Source organism: Macaca mulatta, chromosome 14 (assembly GCF_049350105.2).
Source record: "Macaca mulatta isolate MMU2019108-1 chromosome 14, T2T-MMU8v2.0, whole genome shotgun sequence".
In the NCBI taxonomy this organism is placed as follows: domain Eukaryota; kingdom Metazoa; phylum Chordata; class Mammalia; order Primates; family Cercopithecidae; genus Macaca; species Macaca mulatta.
The window spans coordinates 1,293,447-1,312,614 of NC_133419.1; the positions used below are offsets into that span (position 1 = coordinate 1,293,447).

General features: G+C 66.3%; 1 protein-coding gene across 24 annotated transcripts in view; it reads left to right on the forward strand.

Annotated features, from left to right (window-relative positions):
• Positions 1-842: 842 nt before the first annotated feature.
• BRSK2 (BR serine/threonine kinase 2) overlaps positions 843-19,168 on the forward strand; it is a 66,851-nt gene continuing 48,525 nt past the window's right edge. For 18 of the 24 annotated variants that reach the window (XR_013403379.1, XR_013403378.1, XR_001439304.3 and 15 more), the window contains exon 1: positions 843-1,290. Coding sequence is in view for 11 of the 24 variants with exons in the window: in XM_077961645.1 (XP_077817771.1) it covers positions 1,200-1,290 (91 nt within the window). In the remaining 13 variants the exon portion in view is untranslated. The remainder of the gene's footprint in view (positions 1,291-19,168) is intronic. The other 6 variants (XR_013403382.1, XM_077961651.1, XM_077961653.1 and 3 more) reach the window with 1 other exon arrangement.

The following is a 19,168-nucleotide window of genomic DNA, read 5'->3' on the forward strand; positions in this document are numbered from 1 at the left end:
CAGCACCCCTGCTCCGAGTGCAGCACCCCTGCCCCGAGTACAGCACCTCTCCCCAGTACGGCACCCCCGCCCCGCATGCAACACTCGCCCCCCTCCAGCGCAGCATCCCCATCCCCCGCGCGTGCAGCACCCCCTTGAGGGGCAGGAAACTCTTTGGGACACCCGGGGTCACGCCCTGCAGGGTAAAACCCCAGTCCTGAGCAGCCATCTGCAACCCCTCGCCATAGGCCCACCGCCTGCTCCGTCCCGGGATGCGCCTTAAGGGCGGGTCGGGCGGCAGCGGGAGCTCTGCTGCCTGATGGGACCGGACGTGGCAGGCGGCTGGCGGGAAGCTCCCAGGTCCCGGCCTCGCCCTGGCCTCGCCTCGCCCCCTCGAGTCTCCCCGAGCGCTCGCAGCGGCAGGGCGGGGCGGAGAGGCGCTGATTGGCCGGCGCGGGCACCGCTTGCAGCCGCCGCCGCATCCCACTGTGTTCGTACAGGCTCGTGTCGGCTCGGCTCCGCTGCGCGGCCCGGCTCGGCTCGGCTCCCCTCAGCTCCGCTCGACTCGGCTGTTCGGCTCGGCTGTTCGGCTCGGCTACACGGCTCGGCTACGCGGCTCGGCTGTTCGGCTCGGCTACGCGGCTCGGCTGCGCGGCTCGGCTCTGTTCGGCTCGACTCGGCCGCTGGGCTCGGCTGTTCGGCTCGGCTACACGGCTCGTCTGCGCGGCTCGGCTCTGTTCGGCTCGACTCGGCCGCTGGGCTCGGCTGTTCGGCTCAGCTGCGCGGCTCGGCTCGGCTCGGCTCTGTTCGGCTCGGCTCGGCTGCGGGACTCGGCTGTTCGGCTCAGCTGCACGGCTCGGCTCGGCTCGGCTCGGCTGCGCGGCCGCGGACGGGCGTGCGCTGGGGGCGCGGGGCGCGGGGCGCGGGCCTCGGCGGCGGCGGCGGCGGCGGCGGCGGCGGCGGAAGCCAGGTGCCCCCGCCCGCCCTGTCCTCTCGACGAGGCGGAGGCGTCGCAGCGGGCCGGGCCTCGGACTGCCGCGTCGGAGTGGACGCGGGGGGCGGCGGCGCGGGCGGACGCGGGCGGCGCAGAGCAGCGGGGCCCGCGGGGGCGCCCCGGCCCGGTCGGCGCGGACGGCGCTCGGCGGACGCGGGCGGACGCTGGGCGGCCCCTCCCTGCCCGCGCGCCCGGGCGCCCCTGGCCGGCGCCGGGCCCCGGAGCGATGACATCGACGGGGAAGGACGGCGGCGCGCAGCACGCGCAGTATGTGGGGCCCTACCGGCTGGAGAAGACGCTGGGCAAGGGGCAGACAGGTGCGTGCGGCCGGGGCGGGGGCCGGGGCCGGGGAGGCCGCGCTGGCAACGCGCTGGGTGGGGGGCGCCCGAGGGAGGCCCCGGCCGCGAAGCCACAGGCCCGGCCCGAGCCCCGGCCGCGAACAATGGGCGGCCCGTGCGCCCCCGTCCGCTCGTGCGTCCCGGTTCCGCTGCGGACCCCGCAGGCCGCTTGGCTGCGGTCGGCCGGGCGCGGCCCAAGGACACGCGGCGCGGCGCGGGGCGCCCGGGCTGACGGGGGCGCACGGGCCGGGCCGGGCAGGCTCCCCTCGGGCCCCGTTGCAGGTGCGCGGCCCGGGCCGCATTGTGCGCCCCGGCGACCGGGCCCATTGTGCCGCGGGAGGAGGGGGCCGCGCGGGCGCCCATCTGCCGTCTGCCGCGGCCGCGCTAATAGGCGTGCTGCCCGAGCAGCTGCGCCCCCGGCGGGACTCCCACCTCCGCGCGCCGGCCACCGGGGCCACCGGGCAGGCCCGATCTCCCTCCGCGGTGGGGGCGGGAGAGTGCGGGGACCTGCAGAGGGCTGGACAGCGCCTTGCGCTGCTCCGGCTCGGGCTCGGGCGGGCGGAGCGTCTATGACCTGCATTCCCCCGGGGGAGGGAGAGGCCATTGGTGCCGGGACCAGAAGTGCGTGGGACCTGACCCGTGGAGCGGCCCCGCGGCTTGCCGGTGGAGGGGGCTTCCCGGTGGGGCCTGGCTGTCATGCTAGGGAACAGGCGGGGTCCCTGCCTGTTCTAGGGAACCGGCGGAGGCCCAACCCAGGCCAGAGACAAGCCAGGCTACCCTCGCATGTGGCCAACTCTCCCCGGCCCGCTGGGCTTGGCTAGCCCTTCATCTGGTCCGTCAGGCGCGTTCACAGAGTCGCCTTTGTGGAGGCTGGGGCTCAGCCATTTTCTTTCTTCTCCCAGGACCGGCCTGTCTCTTGGTGTCCCTGAGGTCCCAGGGCACTGCTTCTCCCTTCCAATCGGAGAAGTTCCTTAGACCCGGGCAGGCAGGGGTGGAGGGAAGGAGGAGGAGGGCGCTGGTGCAGGGTGGAGGCTCAGCCCCTCACGGCTGCACAGAGGAGGAGCTGGGAGGTGGCGTTGGGGAAGGAAAGTGGGCCAGGCCCAGGCTCTTGGGGGAGGACCGTGGCTGTGATGTAACTAAGGCAGAGCTGCAGGAAGGGGTTTGGGCCGGGGGGTTCAGGGGAGCCCCCTTGCATTGGGTGCACAGCTTTCCCGCACCAACCACGTCACGGAGGGGCCCCTGGCCACAGAGCAGGGTCTGGGCAGTTGGATTGGTGCGGCCTGGGTTGGAGAGGAGATGGCATTCAGCCCATGTCACCTGGGTTCAAAATTCTGGTCTTTCCTGGAAAGAAAAACTAGTTTGTGAAATCCGTGGTGAAGGAAGGGCCCAGGGCAGCAGGATGCAGGAGTCAGTGAGATAATCCAATTAGGGTCCCAATAAAATGTTATTATAAGGAAACATCCGCGTGTAAGTGAAGATACGATGAGTTATGTGCTGTGCGATGAGTTATGTGCTGTGCACGGCCTCGGTGGGTAGGGGCTGGTCTCCAGTCTTCATGGAGTTCTGCTGGCGGCAGTTAATTACGGGAGGTTTCCACTGTAATTAACAGTAATGAATACAAAAGGATGGGCTGTGTGTGTCTACAACGTGCTGAGAGAGATATTTAGAAAACAGCTCGAGGGGGGGCACAGAGCGGCCCCTCTCTCATGAGTTCTGACGGGCAGAGCGTCGCTGGCAGGGCCCTGGCGAAGGCCACCATTTCTGTATGTCTTCCCGTTGCTGCTGCTGACGGCTCACCGGGAGTTGGGTGGATGTGGGGCCCCGAGTGTGTGTGCTGGGCCACTTGGCACCAGATGCCAGGAGAGCTGCCAGGTCCCAAGCTCAAGAGGGAGATAGGCTTCCTGCCAGGAGACCTCCGTGGGAGAACGGGAGGCTGGGCTTCTGGCCACCACCGCCCGAGGACGGTCTGGTCCTGCCGTTGAGAACGCTTCTCCGGGGACCTGGACACAGGGGAGTTGTGGAGGCCTTGCTTGGGGGGCTGTTGGTGTGGACACGACTCCAGCCCCTTCCCTGTGTCTGTGGCTGGCAGTTTTGTTTGGCCCTCTCTGTTCATCTCCTCCCCTCTGTCTGAGTCCTTGGAAGTGGGAGCTGCTCGACTCGAGGTGGCCACTGAGAGGGAGGTGGTCAGTGGCAGTGGCAGTGAGCCTCATGGTACCACGAGAGCCCTTCCACCTAGCTGACCCAAGCTGGGGCCTGTTGGAAGGTGGGCCAAAAATACGCTCCAAAACCTGCCCTTGGGGAGTCTGGCCGTGTGGGGAGGGGAGACCATGCAGCCTCCCTCTGGGGCCTGGAGGACCCCCCTTCTAGGCGCCTCAGGGTCCAGTTGGCTGTCATCTTGTGCCTTTCAACGCGAGTGCTCCATGGTCTCACCTGTACAGCACCTGCCTGGCTTGTTGGGTCTGTGCCTCCTGCAGGGCCGGTGTGGCTGCAGGGTCATCCTTCTGCATGGGGCATCCTCTGCACAGCTCCCCTCGGTGGCCGTGGGGGTCACCTCCGGTGGTCCCACTACTGGAGTCAGGCACCAGGTGAAGCCGTCAGAGCGCGGAGCAGCTGTGTAAGCCTTGCCGGCTGCTTGGTGGTTTCTGGCCGAGACCTGGGGGGATGTAGGCTGGGGTCGGGGTGGGCACCCACCGGCAAAGGTGCTGCCCCAGCTTTTCTCGGGGCCGAGAAAGGCTTGTGTAGCCTCATCTGAGCTTGACCCCTGCAGGGATGCCGAGACACAGTCCCTGCCAGCGAGGGCAACCGTGGAGGTTGGAGGGTGCAGACGCTCCGAGTTGGGGCATGCAGGTCCAGGAGGGTGTGTAGTACAGGCTGGGTGGCCTTCGTCCCTGTGTGCCTTTGTCCCTGTGCCCCATCAGTATGCAGAGGAGGGCACCTTCTTGCCCAAACCTGGGCTCAGCTCCTGAAAGCTGGGGGGCCTGGGAGGGCCTTGTGGGAGGAGCTGGAGAACCTCAGGCCCTTGGAGCTGTTCTTGGGGGCAGGTGGGTGGGCTGCATGGGACGATGAGAGGCCTGCCCTTGGGAATCCTCTGCCTGGGGGACGGGAGAAGGAATGTGGCTGGGATAGGGCCCCCTGGGAGGGAGCAAAGGCGATAGGATGAGGGGCTGCACTGCAGCTCACCTGGCGGTGTTCACCTGCTGTGGCGTGGGGGAGGGCCCTAGGCTGCCAGGGACCTGGGACATCCCCTCCACGTTCTCAATGGCCTTTAGGAGAATTGAGCCCTGGTGGCTGCCAGGGTGGAGAGGGGTCCTGGGGTGGGAGGAGCCAGTGAAGATGGAACAGGTGAGGGGAGGGAGAGCCTGTGCCTGGGAGACCCTGGGGGTGACCGCAAGTCCAGAAGCTGGAGGCAGATGTGGAGGGGCAGGAAGCTGGCCTGAGATGAGGTTGGTTTAGAAAGTTGAACAGGATGGGCAGTGATTGGCTGTGGTGTGCAGGCCCCTGGAGATGGGCCGCCCCTGGAGATGGGCCCTGGAGATGGGCACTGGAGGTGGGCTGTGCAGGGCCGAGCCTGGAGAGCTCTTGGGCAGACAGGACCCGGCAGCCTCCCTAGCTGTGAAAGTGGACTCCGCGTGCGAGACCCTGGGAATTCTGCGGCCCTCTCCGCGTCAGGCCCTGGCCGTCTGACCCCAGCTGTTTTGTTAGAGCGACAGCCGCCTGGGGCTAGGCTGAACCCCTCATCTGCCCTGCACGGGGTTTCCACAAGCTCGGGTCTCAGGACGCTGTTCTCAAGGGCGCCGTGCACAGAGCCCGGGGAGCCGGCATGGCGGGCAGCCCTCCCATCTGAAGTCTCCGTGGACCCCCGAAGTCCCTGGAAAGGCCCATTTGGTGTCGTTGGGCACCGTGCCAGTGACTGCACCAGGGTGGAGGCCTCAAGTTGCTGCCCCTAGAGTCTTCCCACCCTGCATGCCCTCCACAGGGAGCCCCCTTTCCAGCCGAGAGCTGGCCTTGAGTGTCCCTGTCAGGGCCCTTGGCACAGAGGTTCCGGGTGGTGAGGACAGGCAGTTCCCCAGGCAGGGATGGGAGGGTTGTTGGAGGTGGGAGGGTCATTGGAGGCGGGAGCCCTAGGCCCCTGTCCTGTCCCCACCCGCTGTGGCCTTGGGCACCTCAGGTGTGTGTGTGTGTGTCCCTGTTGGCATAGGTTTCCCTGCCTTGTCACTGGCTGGCAATGGCTGAAAAGACACTGGGCAGAGGGCACCGCCTGGCCCTGACCGTGCTGGCCGTGCTGGCCTGGCTCTGCTGAGACGTGTGTACGCCGTGGATTTCCTGGATGTGGAAGCCTCAAGGCCAGGCTGTGCCCCCACCCCCAGCTGTGCCAGGGAGGGCTTTCCAGAGTCACCGCGGCTGGCTGCTGCCCCGCCTGCTCCACCATCTGCCCAAGCAGGGAGTCGTGTCCAGAACCACCGGGGCATGCAGGGCCTGGGCTGTGATGCGAGGTTGGCCCCTAGGCTTCAAGGCGATCTGTTTGTGGCAGATCTCACGCGGGCCCAGCTGGGGCTACTACCAAGGGCTGCGGCTCCTGCCCGCCACCAAAGCTCCAGAGACTGGGTCCCCATCATCGTCGGCTGCCACGGTGGTCAGGGCCCCTTCCTTGCTCTGAGGGTGGCTGGGAATGTCTTAAGGTTGTCGCTGCACCAGGTGTGTGTGGACCCCCACGTCCCCCACTCCTGGTGCCTCTTCCCTTCCAGCCGCCTCGAGGACTGCGTGGGGCCAGCAAGGCCTGTACCCCAGGACACCAGGGTTGCTCAGACTGGCTTCTGGACCTGGGCCTGAGTGACCTCTCCTGGTTCTCACTCCCGGAGTCATCTGCTGAGTGACCCCGGGGCCCTCTCATCATGGCCTCACCCTGCTCTGGTGCTTTGGGAGCCTTGCAGCAGACAGGAGACCCCTCCAGGCTGGCCTGAAGGCAGGTCCGACCCCAGTCCCTGGGAACAGCCTGAGTGGGCTGCGCCTCCCCGTCGGCCGCTGGCTGTACCAGTCTGCCACTGGCACTCAGGAGTAGCCGTGCGGAAGGCCCCTTCGCCATCACCTGGTGGCGCTTGTGTGAGGGCTTCTGTGCCTTCCAGTCCTCACGAGGCACAGACCAACTTCTTTGGGCACCTGGGGAGGGTCAGGGTGTCCCTGAAGTCAGCAGCCCTGCTGGGCGGCTGGCACCACGAGAGGAGGTGGGCTGACCCCTGTGACTGCCGGCCGCCGGCATCCACCTGTGCGGGGCTGTGCCTGGATGGTGGCACTGGGGGGCGTCACCGTGCAGTTCTGGACCCTGCCCTTGGCTCTGGACAGCCCACCTGGACCCTGGCCCCTCGGAAGCAGAGGGACTGGGGCCTCAGGGCCCCTGTGTGTGGAGTGGGGTTTCCCTGAAGCTTGTGCGAGGTTCCAGTGGCTGGAAACACCAGGCCGAGCAGGAGGACGGCAGACCAGCATCTGTCAGGCCCCTTGGGGCTTGCGTGTCTGGTCCTCTGTGCTGCCCTGAGCTCTGCAGGAAGTTAATGGCACCGCACCACCTCCTCTGTGCAGGGCAGCCCCGTTTCCACCTGTCGGGCTGGTGCCTGTGTCAGGCCCAAGCCCCAGGTCCTAGCCCAGGCTGATGGAGCTGCCTGCAGGCCTGCCCAAGGCCTCGTCCCAGGGATGTCTGCCGGGCCAGGCTGCCCTGAGCCAGCTGCCTGGGGCTCTGGACAAGATGGAGGCTGGGCTGGGGCAGAGGCTGCAGGGACAAAGCAGGGATTGTACCAGGCCGGCTGCCTTTCAGGGCCCGGCCCGCCAGGTCCAGGCCTTGTTCCACCGCCTCTGAGGGGCCAGTGTTCTGGGCCCAGCAGCTGAGAGCCAGGCCCCACCCACAGAGCAGTGCTCCCGAAAGTCCCGCTGTTAAAGAGAAACTCCTCGTTTTCCTGGAAGGCTCCAGCTTCCCAGGCTCTTTCTACTTTCAGTCCCGGGGCCCACGGAGGCCGTGGCAGACCTGCACTGCTCTGCCCCAGGGGCCTGGGCTACAGGCTGGGCCTGGCTTCCTCCCCGAACCCTGGAGAGTGACAGCACCACCCCCGGCAGATGGCAAGGTCCCATCGGTTGGCATGCGTCTCTCTGGGCACCGTGCTCCTTGTTGGATGCCATGTCCTTGGGCTGAGCTTGGGTCCTGTCTGCCCTGGGGGTGCCATCCTGTGAGGACAGAGCTGCCTTTCCTGGGTGGCCATGGCAGCCTCGTGGTGCTGGCTGAGGGGAGCGGACACTTCTGTGCTGGGGCTGGGCTGTGTGGGGCTGGGTAGGGCCGGTGGGAGTCCCAGGCACCTTGGCCTGAGGGGGATGGAGGTGCCCAGGGCATTCACGCCATCACTGCCCACTTGGCTTAAGCTGGAGCCCAGGGCCCTGGAGGGCAGGCTGGCCTTCCCCGCCCCGGGCAGAGGCGAGAGGGCGCCTGGATGGACGCCTGCATGGTCCCATGATACAGCGGGGATGGCTGCACACGGTCCTGAGTCTCAGAGCCGTGGGTTGTTTGCGGGGGCACAGGGAGCCTGCTTGGCCAGGAATGTGGCCTCTGTGGGTGGCTTGGCCTGGGAGCCCCCGGGGAACCCGTTGTATGGGAGAAGGGGTCAGGATAGGGAGTGAGGGGCAGTGCTTGGTGGCCCTCCATGCTGAGGGAAAGCCCTTCTGCACAGCTGGCATCAGGCCCGTGTCCTCGGCACCCTGAGTCAGCCGCAGGGCCAGCCGCTGCCTGAGCTGCCTGGTTGGGGCTGGCCTGGGCCCCTGATTGGCTGCTTCCCTGGGCAGGGGTGACGTCACTGCGTTGGGTCCGAGAGTTATCTTGTGCAGACATAGATGACAGGTGTGATGCCTGCCCCAGGAAGGGTGGTGGCCAGGGTGGCCACGTCAGGCACCTTGACCCTACCCCCTGGGGGTGCAGGGGGTGGAGAGGCAGCCCCAAAGCTGGGTTCTCAGAGACCTGGGGTGGCCAGATGGGGGCTCATTCAGCTGCCCCCTGTCCAGCCCGTTGGTGTCATTAACTTCCTGCAGAGCACAGGGCAGCACCGAGGGCCAGCCAGGCCGGGGGGCCAGAGGTTCCCCTCCCACACAGGCCCCGAGGGGTCCAGGCAGGAGGCAGCGGCCCCAGTCCGTAGAGGCCAGGGCAGCCTCTTCCCCAGGGTTAGGCTGCAGGCCCTGCTGGTGTGGCTTCGGGAGCCCTGGTCCCCATGCTCAGGCTCCCTCCTGCTCATCTGTGATGGGGCCTGGGTGTACCCAGGTCCTTGGTAGGCACCAGGAGATGCTTGGGGTCCCCCGGAGCCTGGAGCCCCCCAGCCCCTCCACTTGCTTTTGGTGTTTGGGGTGGAGACTGGCCGTTGGCACCTGCGGCCGTCCCTGGCTTTCATCCTGTGCCGTCCGGGGTCTTGGGGTCCCTCTGCCAGCCCCATGGTGACTTCTTGCAGACAGAGTTTTCAGGGGGCTACGGAATGACTCCGTCCCTTCCACGGCACACGGGCACCTCCAGCCAGAAGAAGCTGGCCAGGCAGCCCCGCCCCACGCCAGAGCCACAGAGCTGTTGTGACTGGGGGTCTCTGGTCAGGACGTTCCTGTGCTGTCTGTTATGGGCAAGGCCCCCAGGGCAGGGCCACCTCCAGGGTATGTGGTTCCAGACACTGGCTGAGTGGTCACTTGTGTCCACACCGCAGTTTCCCTATCTGTGAAGTGGCTTGGACAGGATGGAGGGGTGGTGCCAGGGGGTTGTGCCTGCCGGGACTGAGCCCAGGGCCCGGCCCTGCCGCTGGGGCCAGCGTCACCCTCAGGGCAGAGCCAAGGAGGGGAGATGGCTTGTGGGCCAGGGTGCCTGAGGGTGGGGAGAAGCAGTTCAGATGGCATCAATGTGTGGCTCTCACCCAGCCGACCGGATTTTTGTGGAGCTCTCTCTGCTGAGGACAGCGAGCGGGGAGCCATGAGCTGTGAGCCGTGATAGGGATTGTGGCAAGGCCGGGCCGGTCAGCTGGGCCCAGCTGGGGACGCCAGGGCTGCATGGTCCCTCGGGGCTCAAACTGGCGGCTGGTGAGGAGCTCGTCCTGCTCGTCCCTCTGCTGCCACAGTGACCCCGGACGCCTCCCATGTCGCCTGCTGTGGCCCTGCCTTCTGCTGGGTGGATGTGGGGGATTTGAGGTACAGGGGAAGCAGTGAGTTCTGGGCCTGACCGAATTCCCTGGTGCCATCGGGCCCAGCCTCCCTTGTCCTTGGTACCCTGGGGTGTGGTGGCTGAGCACCAGCTCTGTGGTTCCCGAGGCTTTTCTGGGGTAGAGGCCTCACTCCAGGTCCTGGCGTTTTCACATGGGAGCAGAGGAGAGTGCCCCAAGCCTGGCGAGCACTGCCCCGTAGCCGCCAGCAAACCCCCCACCTGTTATGCAGAAATAGTCCCAGGTACCATTTATGGTAAACATTTGGTGTGCACATATAACAGAGGAACTCTTGAAAACCAAAGGGCCGTTATCACCCTGAGAAATTAGCACTGATTTCTAGAAACCGGCAGGAAGCCAGTCAGATGCTGGGATTTTAACTTTAAAAGACCGTTTCCCAGGCCTGGGCCTCCACCACCAGCCCAGTCTCCCTGCAGGAGGGACTGGGCAGGTGCTGGGCTCGCTTGGAGCTGTGGACTCAGTCTCCCGCCCTCTCCATGGCTGGGGGCTGCTCCCAGGGGCCCTGAGCCTTAGCGTTCCCCGGAGGCCCGGGCATGGGGTGGGCCTGGGCTCCACATCACTCAGGATTTTCCAGATGAAGCTGACACTGGTTGGGGGACCCCACTTAGAGAGCCGGGGTAGCAGTGGCCTCTTTTTCCATAACCCCTGACCCTGGGCGGTGGGCTCCTCCTCCATAACCCCTGACCCTGGGCGGTGGGCTCCTCCTCCGTAATCCCTGACCCTGGGCGGTGGGCTCCTCCTCCGTAACCCCTGACCCTGGGCGGTGGGCTCCTCCTCCGTAACCCCTGACCCTGGGCGGTGGCCACCTCCTCCGTAACCCATGACCCTGGGCGGTGGCCACCTCCTCCGTAACCCCTGACCCTGGGCGGTGGCCACCTCCTCCGTAACCACTGACCCTGGGCGGTGGGCTCCTCCTCCGTAACCCCTGACCCTGGGCGGTGGCTGCCTCCTCCGTAACCCCTGACCCTGGGCGGTGGCCACCTCTTCTGACCCTGGGCGGTGGCCTCCTTCTCCGTAACCCCTGACCCTGGGCAGTGGGCTCCTCCTCCGTAACCCCTCACCTGGGCGGTGGGCTCCTCCTCCGTAACCCCTGACCCTGGGCGGTGGGCTCCTCCTCCGTAACCCCTGACCCTGGGCGGTGGCCACCTCCTCCGTAACCCCTGACCCTGGGCGGTGGCCTCCTCCTCCGTAACCCCTGACCCTGGGCGGTGGCCTCCTCCTCCGTAACTCCTGACCCTGGGCGGTGGCTGCCTCCTCCGTAACCCCTGACCCTGGGCGGTGGCCACCTCTTCTGACCCTGGGCGGTGGCCTCCTTCTCCGTAACCCCTGACCCTGGGCGGTGGCCTCCTCCTCCGTAACCCCTGACCCTGGGCGGTGGCCTCCTCCTCCGTAACTCCTGACCCTGGGCGGTGGCTGCCTCCTCCGTAACCCCTGACCCTGGGCGGTGGCCACCTCTTCTGACCCTGGGCGGTGGCCTCCTTCTCCGTAACCCCTGACCCTGGGCGGTGGGCTCCTCCTCCGTAACCCCTGACCCTGGGCGGTGGGCTCCTCCTCCGTAACCCCTGACCCTGGGCGGTGGGCTCCTCCTCCGTAACCCCTGACCCTGGGCGGTGGCCACCTCCTCCGTAACCGCTGACCCTGGGCGGTGGGCTCCTCCTCCGTAACCCCTGACCCTGGGCGGTGGCCGCCTCCTCCGTAACCCCTGACCCTGGGCGGTGGCCGCCTCCTCCGTAACCCCTGACCCTGGGCGGTGGCCACCTCCTCCGTAACCCCTGACCCTGGGCGGTGGGCTCCTCCTCCGTAACCCCTGACCCTGGGCGGTGGCCTCCTCCTCCGTAACCCCTGACCCTGGGCGGTGGGCTCCTCCTCCGTAACCCCTGACCCTGGGCGGTGGCCTCCTCCTCCGTAACCCCTGACCCTGGGCGGTGGCCTCCTCCTCCGTAACCCCTGACCCTGGGTTGTGGGCTCCTCCTCCGTAACCCCTGACCCTGTATGGCGGCCGCGGGTACCGTCTTCCACCCGTCCACGTCCTTCCTGGGCAGCAAATGCTGCCAGCACCAAGCCAGGCACGGGGCCAGCAGAACGCCCTGGCCCGCCTCGGGACACACATTCTGGAATGTTCACTGTGTGTCCCACACATGCAGGTGGTCTTGGGGGGCAGACGCTACGTGGGAGAAGTGGGGCCCCGTCAGCTCTGTTCTCCGTTGTGGTGGGGGCAGGGAGTGGAGGACCCGCCGGCCCTGCCTGGGCCCTGCGGCTGCCCACCCACGACACTGTGGCCCTGGGAGGCGTGCAGATGAGGAGCTGGCCCAGGGCTGGGGCTTCCCATCTAGCCGTGGCCCTCCCCAGGCTCCTCGTGGTGCTGGGACCCTGCGGCATCTGCTCCTCTGGCCCAGGGACTGCCAGCAACGCGGCTGTGTGACCCTCCCTCCTTCTGTCCCTGCTGGTGCCCGGCTCCCAGCCTGGCCTCAACGTGGGGCATGGAGCTCATTTCATTCAGGCCACATGAGTGTCGGGACAGCCACCGTGGGGCGTTGGGGAGGACCAGCAGACAGAACAGTGGTGGAGCCGGTCACAGAGCTGCAGGGGGCGGGGGACGCCCTGCCCACTCCGCGGGCCTCTAGGCTCCCGTCTTTGCAGAGCTGCCCTGCCGAGGCGCCTGGCCTGTGTCCTCAGCACGTGCCCCTGGTGTCACACCTCACCTGTGAGCAGTTGATGCGCAGCTGCCCTCACGTGTCTGTATTTTGGGATTTCCTGCCTGGTGTCTTGTGAGTCGGTGTTCTCGCCTAGGGTACGGGTGCTCTCCCGGATGTGCCTGCGTCTCATGGTGAGTCTGTCTGCCTGGGATTGTCACAGCCTGGAAGAATAGGTCGCTTTGCCAGCCCCCCACCTTCCTGCACGGTGTTGGGGGCTCAGGAGCCCCTGGGGCCAGGGCCAGCGTACCCGGGAGTATGTTCCTGGAGCAGGGGGACCTCACTCCTGGGCCAGCAGCCCTGCCTCCTCCAGGCTGCTCAGAGCCCCTTCGGGCCCACAGCAGCCGCTGGCGCAGCCCCTGCCCGTCCTCTCTGGTCTCCAGGGAAGGCAGCGGCGGCCGTGGGTGGTATGGAAGCCCCTGCTCTGCTGCGTCGTCCCGTCCAGGAGCGGACTGTGGGGACACAGCAGGGAGCTCGCCGGCTTTGAGGAAGAGGAAGAGACCTTGCGCCCTGTTGCGCAGGCGGGGAGGCCCCAGGGAGCTGTCCAGCACCAGCCGTGCTGAAGTCTGCAGCTTTGGCCTCCTGTGAGGGCGCCTGCCTTGGCGCTGGGTCCTCACAGCCCAGCTGCAGCTGGAGAGAGATGTGTGAGGGTCAGGGGTTTTTTGGCAAGATCCCAAACCTGTCCTCAGCTGTGGGTCTCTGGTTCTGTGCTGAGGAGGGGCAGGAGGAAACCCAATGTGCTCGGTACCTCCTGCTGGCCAGTCCCCCAGCCCTGGGCCCTGAGCAGACCCCCAGGCCCCATCCCTCGTGCCCTGCCAGGGCCTCTCTGTCTTTAACTTGCAGGGGAGAGGGAGGGCCAGGGCCCCGCAGAGCTGAGGGTGCCCCTGTGTGTGGGTGCCGGAGAGCAGGCATGGAGCAGCCTGGGGAAGGCTGGGGGGCCTGGCCTTGCACTCTCCTGAGGCGGTGGGTGTAGGGGCTCCCCGAGGCAGGGCAGGCACCGCAGGCTGTGGTGGGGTCTGGTCCAGGTGCCCTGGAGCTCGCTCCTGGGAGCCCTTTGTGACAAACTCGTTCAAATCACCTTGTTTCAGAGCTCATGTGGCCTGAGGGTAGGTGACTTGCAGGAGGTTGAGAAGGTGGCCTTGGGGGCAGATGGGCGTGGGCAGAGGAGCTACTGCTGCAAACCCAGCTCCAGGCTGCCGCGACCTGAGCCTAGTCCATGCCTGAGCCCTGCCTCCTGGGAGGAGCATTGCAGAGGGTGGGTGGTACTGAGTGTAACCCTCTGGCTGCCCCACCCCCCTCCCGGGACTTGCCCCTAAGGCCAGCCGGGCCAGCCCTCCTGACTTCTCCTGGTGGGTGAGGGGCAGCGTCCCCCTGGAGCTCCCCACACACAGGAGAGGGTCCTCTAGGGCCTCATCTGATCCTGCCTGGGCACTGGTGGAGGGCCAGGACTCAGGAGGCCAGGACAGAAAAGGCCACTCAGGCCCACAGCCCCTCACTCGGGGACAGAGGGTCTCCTGCCAAAGGGAGAGGGAGTGGAGTGGGGGCAGCTGATGCACGGGGAGGGAATGGGCGTTGGGAGCCCAGCCCCCAGCACAGCAGGCGGGAGGGGCGCTGAGCTGGCCAGCGAGGGGCTGTGGTTGCCTCTGAAGAGACAGAGGGCTCAGATCAGCTTGGAGGTTTGTTGACCCTAAACCCCAAATCCCCGGGGATTTGTGACTAATCGAAGTGCACAGATGAGCACCTTCTCCAGCAAAAGCCGGGGCGGCCGAGGGCGTTTGCAGATGGCGTGGGCGGGAGGACAGGTGGGCCCCACTGGGCTTCCACTGGGGGAGGTGTGTGCCTGGCTACAGGCGTGTGCCTGGCCCCTGACCCATGGGGTGCTGAGTCCCCCATCCCACAGCTCGCCTGTGGGGTCAGTTGGCATGGGGCCTCATCCTCAGGGGACATGTGTCCACGCTGCCCTTCCCCTGGGGCATTGCCCTCGTCACTGCCTGCTATGACCGGACCGGCCAGGCTTGCCTGCCGGAGGGAACTTGGCAGTCGTCCCCGAGCCCAGGTTGGAGGCTGCTGTGTGTAGCAGAGCGTGTGAGGTGGCCACCCCTCACCCCAGGCCACAGCGTCACTGGCTCACCGGTCACTGTGGAGTCCTCCCCACCAGGGCTATCCTGCTGGTGCCCCTGCTGGTGCTGGGGGTTGGAGCTGAAGGCTGCTCTCGGGCCCGGGGGCCCTGGGCTCCTGGCCTCAGCCCCCTCTCTGCTCCTTCCACTCAGGGGGCCACAAAACCCTCAGACTCGTGGGGCATGGGCAGGGGCAGCGGAGGAGGGGCCCTGGTGGTTGGAGCTGGCTGGCTGGTGTGAAAAGGGAATAACTGACACCCCACCTCTGACAGTGTGGCCTGAGCTCCCGTCACCCCAGTTGGGTGGTATCCGGCAACACTGTTAGGTCCCTCACCTGCTGGTGCTGGGCGACAGTCCTGTTGTGGCACCTGGTGCACTGATGGTCGCCTGCGGACCCCGTGCTGGTGGGACAGAAGTGGGCTCTGTGCTGGGCTGTGTGGCTCGTGGTGACGTTGGATAGACCAAGCCCCCACAGGGCCTGTGCTGAGAGTGACTTGGGAATGTCCAGGCATATCTCAGGGAAACACATTGAGTGCTTACCCACGTGGGGAGGCGGCCAGGCTCCAGGCCCCACTGCCCAGCTTGGGGTGGTGGCATCGTGGGAGTTGGGATGGGAGGCAGGGGCAGCAGACCTGGTCAGATGGGGCGAACGGGGTGAGCCTGGCCTGGAGTTATACCCAAGCCCCTGCTCCTCTCCTGGGCTTCAGTCACCTGCTGGGAGACCTTCCAGGGCCCTTGGCCTCTTTGGGTCTGTCTGGGCTTTCCTTAGAGGAGCCTGCCTAGCTCCGCTCAGATTCTGGGGCTGTGCTGGGTGTCCCAGCTCCTTCCCGCCCCTCTTCCTACCCCTCCAAGTCAGGTGGCAGCTGCAGGTCAAGGACTGACTCGCTTTGACCAGTCAGTGTGAGCTGACTTCGCATCTGTCTGGGTGAAATCTTCCAGAGCCAGCACCCTCTCCCCTGCCCCACAGAAGCCGGTGTGGGTACACAGTGCCTCCAGCCTGGCCTGAGAGTTTGGAGACTCAGCCCTGTGGCCATTGTGTGGATTGCCCCTGCCGCAGCCGCCTGCAGGTGCAGTGGGATCCAGGCGCGGGGAACTGGCTCCCTGCCCAGGGCCTCACTCCTCTGTTCCCCTCCTGTCTCCGGGCCCTGTGTCCTTGATGCTGCCCCTCTTCCTGACCCTGCTGTCCTGTCACATCCCTTCTTCGGGTAGTGGCCACAGGAGGAGGCCGTCGTCCCAGCCAGTCCTCCCTCTGCCTCAGCCTCCCAGGACGGATGTCCCGTTGGCCGAGTGTTGCACCTGCCTCTGCTCCTTGCCTTGCTCTGCCTTCCCCTCCATCCCTGTCCCGGCACCTGGAGGAGGTTGGGGTGGGGAAGGGTCCCCAGGGGAGACCGTCTGCACGGCGCCTCCCTGGAGGTCAGCCGGAGCATCGGCCTCCGGAGGGCAGAGGGGGCTCCCTGGTTCCTGATACGGCCCCTGCCTCTAAGACCACAAGGCACTCAGGGACAGACGCTGACGTTTGGAGGGCAGCAGCAACGGGCGTGGGCCTGCGGCCCCTGCCTCTCCTCTCTGCCCTTCCTGCAAGCCACCTGCTACCCGCTGTCCGCTAAGCAGCTCTATTCTTACTGCGCCCTGGAGATTACCTCTGCAGCGGCTCCTCTGGGACAGGCAGGCTTGCTGCGTTGGGGGCAGGGCTCAGCACTTCCGCCCTGTGGGAGGGTGACCAAGGGGCCCTGCATGGAGTCCCTCCCCAGCTTTCGCTGCACCTGTGTCCTGGCACAGGGCCCCTGAAGGTGTGGCAGGCAGGCGGGCGTGCAGGCCCCCGCCTCTGGTGGTCTAGGGGGTGGGGGTGTTTCTCTGAGGGGTATGGGCCTTCGTCTCTGATGGTCTAGGGAGTCGTGGGGGGGCTCTCTGGGGGGCCTGAGCAGCCTCCAGCCCCTCCCCAGGGAGGTCAGTCGCCCTGGGAGGAGGCTTGGGAGCGGCCCGGGCCAGGCTGCCTCGTCAACAGCCCTGGGCCAGCTGGTGGGGCAGGGAATATGGACACTGCCCTCCCAGCCCTCTGCTCAGGACCCTCCGCCCCTCCCCACTTGGTACAGGAGCTGATGTTGCTCCTGAAGCCCTGCGTGCCAGCTGGCGTGGGAGGGGTGTGTGTGTGTGTGTGTGTGTGGCGTGTCTGCATGTGCAGGTGTGTGCGTGCGTGCCCACCTGTGTGTGCAGGTGCCAGCCTTGCCCAGCTTTCCCCCGTGGCTCGTGAAGCTCAGGATGGCTGGCGGAGCCGGTGGCGGCCCCACCGTGTGAGAGCTGAGTAGTTGCAATCCTAGGGCTTGCCTGCAGCCAGCACCCCACAGTTACAGGCAGCCACCTGCCAGCCCCAGCCTCTTACTCTAGGAAAACACGCCCTGTCCTGCTCAGGGGTCTGGGATGGGGGACTGACCAGTGGCGCCAGCTCCCCGCAAGGGCGCAGGCTTGGCCGTTGACCTTTGCTCCCCAGCTTTGAGGACCCAGGGTTGAGCCAGGAAGATGGCGTGTGGAGCTTTTGGGCTCAGGGCAGCCTGAAGATTGTGCTCTGTGCCGAGGTGGGGAGGTCCGTCCTTTCCTGGTGTGGCCCCAGCCAGCGACCCGCATCTCCTGCGCCCAGTCCTTCCTGCCTGCCTGCCTGGCAGTGACCCCATCCAGCCGCTGCTCCTTGGCCCCGCAGGCCCCGCACCCCTTGCAGAGTGACTGACCCAGCCCCAGGCGCCCCTCCTGTCCACATCAGACCCTGGTCCGCACCTGTGCCATTCCATCCCCAGCCTTCCCAGATCCCCACAAGGCCCCACAAGCTCCTAAACCCACCCAGGATATGCCCCAGCTCCTCACCCTCTTTGTTGCCTGCACCCCTGCCGAGGTCAGGGTGTCCCTTGGCCAGCGGCTCCTCGTGCCTGCCCTCCTCCTGCCCGGCCTTCCCCTCCCTGCCCGGCCTTCCCCTCCCTGCCTGGCTGCCAGAGGCCACTTAGAAGATAAACTGGGCCCAGCATGGTGGCTCACACCTGGAATCCCAGCACTTTGGGAGGCCGGAGCAGGTGGATCACAAGGTCAGGAGTTCAAGACCAGCTTGGCAGCCAGGTGCGGTGACTCATGCCTGTAATCCCAGCACTTTGAGAGGCTGAGGCGGGCGGATCACGAGGTCAGGAGATCGAGACCATCCTGGCTAACACGGTGAAACCCCGTCTCTACTAAAAATACAAACAAACAAACAAAATTAGCCGGGCATGGTGGTGGGTGCCTGTAGTCCCAGCTACTGGGGAGGCTGAGGCGGGAGAATGGCGTGAACCCAGGAGGCAGAGCTTGCAGTGAACTGAGATTGCACCACTGCACTCCAGCCTGGGTGATAGAGCGAGGCTCTGTCTCAAAAAAAAAAAAAAAAAGATACACTGAGCAATACCTGGGCTGTCCCTGCCACTTAGGACCCCAGAGGGCTCAGCCAATTGCATGGGGGGCGAGCAGAGCTGGTGTTTGGCAACACGGGAGGGCCAGGGCCCCGAACCCCTGCAGAGGATGCCAGCGAGCCCCAGGCTCAGCATGGGCCACACAGAGCTGGCATGAGGAGGCCTGCAGAGGCCAGGACAGCTGTGCCCAGCACTCAGCCCCCTGCCGGCTGTGCTGCTGGAGGGTGCGGGGGTGGGCCTGTCACTGGGCCATCGCAGGGTCTGGGGAGGGGCTGGAGGGTGCGGGGTGGGCCTGTCACTGGGCCGTCGCAGGGCCTGGGGAGGGGCTGGAGGGTGCGGGGGTGGGCCTGTCATTGGGCCGTCGCGGGGCCTGGGGAGGGGCTGGAGGGTGCGGGGGTGGGCCTGTCACTGGGCCGTCGCAGGGTCTGGGGAGGGGCTGGAGGGTGTCAGCCTGCAGCTTGGAAGAGAGGAGCCCAGGTGTCTGCTCCCTCCACGAGGGTGCTGAGGTGCATGCATGTGTGTGCACATCCGTGTGCAGGTGTGTGTGTGCGCGCACATCTGTGTGTGGTGTATTGACATGTGCAGGTGTGTGCGTGTGTGCCTGTATACCTATTAGTGTGTGTCTGTGTGCGTCTGTGTGTGTATGTGCGCGCGTCTGTGTGTGGCGCGTTGACATGTGCGCGTGTGTACGTGTGTGCCTGCCTGTGTGTGCAAACGTGTGTGCGTGTGCATCTGTGTGTGCAGGTCTGTGCATCCTTGTCTGCCTGCACCTGGGATGACAGGCAGAGGCTCCTGGGGTTTTGCAGGGAAGGGGGCCCCAACGTCACCATGGCACCTTGGTAGCCATCCCCTGGGCTACCGAGGATGGGGCCTGGCAGGTGCGGAGCGGAGGGAGCTGCAGGTCCTAGAGGAGGCCGCTGTGGTGGCTGCGGCATCTGCGTGGGCCCCCCACATCTGCTGTCTCTTTCCCATCCCAGCCCTCTCTGAGGCCGGCGTGGGTCACCGGCTCTGACTGGCTCCCGCCGGCCACCTCTGCAGTGTCTACTACAGCCCCACTGCCTGCAGAGGGCCCTGCTGGCCCCTGTGCCCCTCTGGCTATGCCATGGTGTCCACACAGGAAGTGTGTTCCGGCCCCACAGAGTCCACTTGGGGGGCTTCTCATGTCAGACCCTTGGCCACAGCGTCACACTCATCTTCCCTTCAGGGACCTCCTCTCCGAGGCCCTCGTTCCTGCTGTCTGCCCTGCGTGACCTTCAAGGAAATTGCTGACCCCCAGGACACCCCCTCCTTCATGGGATGCCTCAGGCCCCAGCTCTGGGGGTTCTAGACCCTCTGGGGGCCTCCACACAGCCCCTAAACTAGGACGCTAGCTTCAGAGACCGAATCACTGAATAGTTACA